The sequence below is a fragment of the Aplysia californica genome, unplaced genomic scaffold (assembly GCF_000002075.1).
Source record: "Aplysia californica isolate F4 #8 unplaced genomic scaffold, AplCal3.0 scaffold00184, whole genome shotgun sequence".
In the NCBI taxonomy this organism is placed as follows: Eukaryota; Metazoa; Mollusca; class Gastropoda; order Aplysiida; family Aplysiidae; genus Aplysia; species Aplysia californica.
Genome location: NW_004797454.1, coordinates 431,356 through 437,355, shown reverse-complemented (window position 1 = coordinate 437,355; position 6,000 = coordinate 431,356). Strand labels below are relative to the sequence as shown.

General features: G+C 36.2%; 1 protein-coding gene across 3 annotated transcripts in view; it reads right to left on the bottom strand.

The window, feature by feature from the left end:
* The window catches only part of LOC101853853 (regulator of telomere elongation helicase 1), a 42,727-nt gene that overhangs the window by 19,391 nt on the left and 17,336 nt on the right, over positions 1–6,000 (bottom strand). For all 3 annotated transcript variants that reach the window (XM_035969798.1, XM_035969800.1, XM_035969799.1), the window contains exons 15-20: positions 5,672–5,746; positions 5,226–5,310; positions 3,949–4,084; positions 3,432–3,545; positions 2,330–2,370; positions 1,458–1,543 (exon numbers count right to left, since the gene is read on the bottom strand). In XM_035969798.1, coding sequence (XP_035825691.1) covers positions 1,458–1,543; positions 2,330–2,370; positions 3,432–3,545; positions 3,949–4,084; positions 5,226–5,310; positions 5,672–5,746 — 537 coding nt within the window. The remainder of the gene's footprint in view (positions 1–1,457; positions 1,544–2,329; positions 2,371–3,431; positions 3,546–3,948; positions 4,085–5,225; positions 5,311–5,671; positions 5,747–6,000) is intronic.

The following is a 6,000-nucleotide window of genomic DNA, read 5'->3' as shown; positions in this document are numbered from 1 at the left end:
TCAACAGCATAAAGTCTGCTTCGACTATCAAGGCATCCCGGAAATAGCGGGTCACAAGAGGGTGACAAACATACAAAAGAAGTAGAGTAAAATGACGATAGTAAGGATTAGGAAAGAAAAAGCAGCAGTTCCCTGTTGTAGTTCAGGCACAGTTATGAGCATTGACATTGTTAGATCAGCCCATTTACAATTCTACAGTGAAATAGAATGAGGAATGTCCCTAAAGACACTTCACTTAGTGGCACCGCCCCGGGGGGTGAGGCGTTTAAGTAACCTGACAAAATTAAGTGGTGACTGAAGTATGTGCAACTCAACTGATACCATTACAGAATTAAAGACGTAACAATATACAGAGAAGTTCACATAAACCAAACACAGTTAATCCAAAAACAGCAGTCAACCGCAAGAAAATATAATCCCTGATTCTTGAGCAGCCTCTCCAAACCCAAAACCTAGCTAAACCAAAGAAATCCCAGCAGTCCAAGAGATTTCAGTTTGAGCGCACTCCAATGTATATTTTGTATCAGCTAAAGAAAGACAAAGTGTGTGAATACAAGTGTCATAGCGAAAACTTTATAAAGTAAAGCCATTCAGAAAACTTTTACAAAGAAATTTCCAAGCCAAAAGCAAATTGCAAGAGTGTTCAGTATTCTCTTCAATCTAAACAAACTAGAAGTCACAAGAGAAATTTAACCTGGTAATGGTCAGGGATACCAAACATCTATCACAACATTTATTACATTGCTAAAAAAATGTCGAAACCAAATTGTTCACGATATGCACATAACAAAAACACAAATAACTAGACATTTTGAAACAGAAAAAAAATGTCATTTTGATCTAAGAACAAAATTTTTGGTAAAAAACCAGCATAAAGACCCTTTAAAGAAAGGGTCAGATATAAACTTCCCCCTCCAATTACCCCTGCTCTGCAACTCTGCAACCTAAACAGGACAAATCTAGATTTTTTTAAATGATGTGTTTGTGTTACATCATTTGCTTTTCCAATCTGTAAGACCCATGACATCTTGCCCTCATTTCTAATATAGACAAAAGCCTATACATGACACAACCAACAAATAGAAACCAAGAGTATCTTCAAATTGAAAAAAAAAAAAACCAGTATTGGACCCTTAGGAAATAGTTAACATTTAACTGTAAGGTCCCTGTAAATAGTGTAATGGATTCCTAAGAAATAGGATCTCCAAATTAACCATCCATCTCAGGAAAAAAACATATACAAGAGGATGGAGAGACTTGAAAGGTCCGTCAAACAAACTATGTTCAAGAATGCTTCACCAGGGATTTAAACCTGGGTCGTCAGCCCTGTGGTCCAACATAATACGAACTGATCTATCTACATGCTCTGAGATTGCTGGATCAACAACAACAATGAAAAATGAAACATTCAAATTTTCCACCTCAGTGAAAAATCCATTAATGTATGAAATATCTACCTTCCATTTTTCTATGCAGCGTTCCATGACTGGGTATGATGGAAAAAACACAAGCAAACCATTTGGAACGATTCTGGCAAAATTTCCTGAAAATATAAGGATAATACTATTAATATATGACATGTGCATAGCGCTCTAACCTGATCAAAGAACACAAGTTCTAAGTGCTTCACAAATGCAGGTAGCAATACATAGACAACATATTGTGTTTTGGCTAAAAATCAACACATCGCTTAAAATAGAAACATATCAAACAATTGGACAATATTAACACTTGTCAACTACATTCAATGTAAGCCAACTCACAATGTAAATATTTTTAGACCAACACATTAAATTTTGTCAAAGTCATCCAATTCCCGTCTACAATATTGAAAAAAAAGTACTTGATTTAAAGAGAAGCGCACTGTGACTCCGCATTGAATTATTCATCATAAATAATTAATTACTAATTGTATTTTCTGGAAGTGCTACCCATAAATTAGCAAGTACCATAAAAGGAAAACCAATCATTCAAAAGCAGGAGGAAGAAAAACTACCATTTATCAAAATAAAAAGAAACTCCATATTTAGGGGTATTTAACCCCCTCTTCAGTGTCATGAACAGATTTAATCAGCCATAAGGAGTGCTGCTGAGGTGTTTGATCTACTGTTTCATAGCCAGTAATTGAGCTACGATTTCGGGTCAAATTTACGGATCTTTAAGACCCATAGCAAAAACACAAAAAATCCCAGACACAAAAGAATTTTTTGCTGATACCTGAGGGTAAAATCACATAAAACTCTTTGTTGGTAATCTTAACCTTTTCAAGAGAAGAGCACTCATTGTTACTTTCAAATCACCAACATGGAGTAATAACTTAGGGTCTTACTGATGGAGTATCCAAGGGAATTCTGATAATCTTCATTGTTTCTGTGGAGAAAAAGAAAAAAAAAGAAAATTACTCTTTAATAATGTTAGCAGTAAGTTCTTTTATAGTTTTAGTAAAAGTTTCACGGCACTTGCAACACAATAAGATCATATAAGTGCCGAAGATTAAAGGTGTTACAAGAGAGCAACAAACACAAAAAAGAAAGAGGGGAGATAAGGACGACAGAGGTTTGATAGGAAAGAAGAAGCAAACCACACCAAAGCACCCGCCAACCACCCAGTAAGTTGCACAATGGACTACACCAAAGAACAGGGTCGTTGCTATGCTTAATAAAGAAGTTCTTATGCAGACCATGTTGTTAGGCAGATTTTTAGAGCATAACTGAACTAATACCAGTTAGTTTCATTTGTTTATTCTACAGTGAAGCTCACAAATTCAGAGAGAAATCGTACTCAATAAAAGGAGAATTCCCTTTTGGTCTGGGTTTGGTTGTGTTTTTTTTCTTTAATCAATATATATGAGAGAACACGTGTGTGAGTGTTGTGTCTTGTTTGGGATGCAAGAGAAAACCAGTAGTTTTAGGCTTCTGTTTAGTGTGAATTTTTGCAATGCAGCACTGTCACAGAGATTTGAATTACTATTGACACTATGAAACAACAAGCTGTAATGCTTGCAGAGAAATAGAGGAGGAGTCCGAGTCCTGCATAAGGAAGTATATTTTTTAAAGTATTTTTGCCTTTCAGTTGGTACACTGTACTTGTACTGCCATAAACTGACAAAAAACCTCTTTTTTCACTCACAGCACTTTCGAGAAAAAGAGGTCTTTTGTCAGCGTAACCATTGAAAAATAGAGTTCTTCCCAAATTTGAATTCAAATTTATTCAAAAACTAGTCACAGTTTCACTTCGGTTTTTTGTTCACACAGGTAGGGTAACTGATCAGCTTTCGAATTAGCAAATAAAAAAATTTGGCACTAAAAATGAAATAAGGTCTTTTGTCAGCTTACAGCAGTGTACTCCACTCAGACTTAGTTGGTCTTGATAGACAAAGAAGTTTGTCTCCTCAATATTGTTCAAATATAATCAACCGTAAGATCAGTCACCTGTTCTTGTACTCTGAGTTGAGGGTGACCCCATCTGGTCCTTTACACACTGTCCCTAGCCACACCTGGTCTTTTTCTATCACATGAGGGTTTTCAAGCCGCACAGGGAAGGGTCTGAAATCAACAAAAGACAATCAACCATATGACAATCTTAAACTTTTAGGTAACAAGAAAATCCTCCAAAACAGAATGAAGGGGAAAAAAACAAACATCAGAAATGTTATCCTAGTATAAAGGATGCAACTCAGCAATCCATCTTCATCAAAGAACCCTTTCCTGAAAATAATATACCGTTCATAGAAACAAGAGGTCAAGCTCAGTTTATTCACTTGATTTTTAAAAAATGTACTTTCTCATTAGTACATTAAATATGGGAAATCATTCACATACAACAGGAGGCACATTGTCAAACAGACATTGAAAGTGAAAAATTCTGTATTTCCAGCATTCTGAAAATTTTTTATAAAGTGGCATCCGCTCTTTTGAAAAATATGTGTCAGTCATAAAAATCACTTACATTTGCATTTCCATTGCGAACGAATCCAGTGGCGAGAGAGTGCCACTGGTGAGAATAATGACCTTGACCCCGTGTGCGAGTAGATCCTTCATGGTGTGACCAGGACTGAAACACCAGTAGCTCAAGATGCGTTCAGCTGTGGACAGATGGAAAGGTACCGATTTCAGGTCACAAACAGAAGCCCAATGTTATTTTTTCGATACAAGTAAACAATTGCATTCCCAAACTTTGCTTAAACGACAGTCATTCAAATATACAGTAGAGTCCACTTAAACCAAAATCTGTGGAGCTGCCAGATTTTCTTCTGTTTACAGAGGTTTAAATAATTTTTAATAGTAGAGGGTTTTACGGCGCTCGCAACTGCATAAGGTCAAATGAGCGCCAAGGGGTGGGTGTCAGCAGAAAAGTCTTTACAGGGAATCAGACTTAGACTGCTCACCTCTCCAGCTTCAACAGCCCAAAGTCTGCTTCAACTATCAAGGCACCCCGGAATAGCAGGTCACAAGAGAGTGACAAATATACAAAAGAAGTAGAGGAAAATGACAATAGTGAGGATCAGGAAAGGAAAAGCAGCAGTTCCCTGTTGTATATCAGGCAGTTATGAGCGTGACATGAGTCAGCCCATTTACAATTCTACTATGCTTGAACGAGAAATGTCCCCCCTTTGGGAATGGCCTAAAGACACTACAGTCAGTGGCACTGCCGCGGGGGGTCTTACAGAGGTTTAGAGAGGTTGCTTAAATAGAAGTCTTATAAAATTGCGTTTTGAAATTTCTTGTTTCATGTTTTCGGATTAACTGTGCTCAGTTTAAGTAGACTCCACTATATGTGAGGCATTGTGGTGAAATCAGGCACTCGTCAAAATAATTAAATTTGAGAAATCGGCGGTTTTTGGCCAGTTTGGAATTTTATTTCAAATTTTTGTTTTTTGGCTCAACACCTTGTATGTCCATTTGAAAAACACTTTTATGTATGGATTTTATGGAAAAAGGTTGATTAAAGGCACAAAAATCTAAATTTGCGTTTCCAAGGACTCTTATGCTATTGGTCATTAAACTTTGGTGACCATTTTCTCGTTAATTTTATTTCTGAAACCAGGCCACCCCACTTCCTTCAATCCGAAATATCTCGACTTCTATTCAAGATAAATGAATATTTTTTCATCAAAAGCAAGGCAAATGAACAACCTTTAAGGTGATACAAAAAACTCCATATGCCCAAAAATTAACGAGTGCCTGATTCCACTGCGTCGTGACACATATACTCTTGTTTCTCACCTTTCTTATTTGAGTTCCCTGCATGAGACCATGAGTCCATATTTTTCTTGAACTGATTGTTTGGGTCTTTCTGCTGAATGTGAACCTAAAAAACAAGAAACAGAAATAGAAAGATAACAGAAACTGCATAAATTTCCAAATGGACTACACTTTAAAACAGAACAAAAAATTGGTACATTTTGAAAAATAGTCGCCTAACATTGTTCAAACAGATTTAAACACATGATGAAATGATTATTTCTAAGAATACTAATACATAAGCAATTTAATATACAAACACACTGGCTAGGCTCCCAAACACTGCAACCTCAAGTTCTTTAATGGAAGGCCTTTTTTTTCATCATTTGCGAAAGGAAAAATCATTATATTCAAACAACATCATTAAAAGATCCTGCATAAATTGACAGAAAACTAAGACTTTGAAATGTCAGTCTCAAAGATCCTACCTTGAAATGCTGTGCTAGGAATTTCTCATGAGTGGACAGGGCCATGGAATCCCGTGGTTCTTGGCTGAAGACAATCTGATTCAAGAGTCATAAAATTAAAAGTATTAGAAACTGAAAATTTTAAGGGAATATGCTGCTGATATTTCTATCTTGAAATGAAGACCTTTCATACTTGGCTTAACATTAAAATTACACATTAGGTGGTATAGAGATTGAGAAAAAAGATTCAAAACTCACATTTTTGACAGTCCTTAGCCGACAGAGGCGAATAATGGTCCCAAAATGACGAAAATTCATCAATTGAGAAGTTTCTTGCTCAATTAATTGTA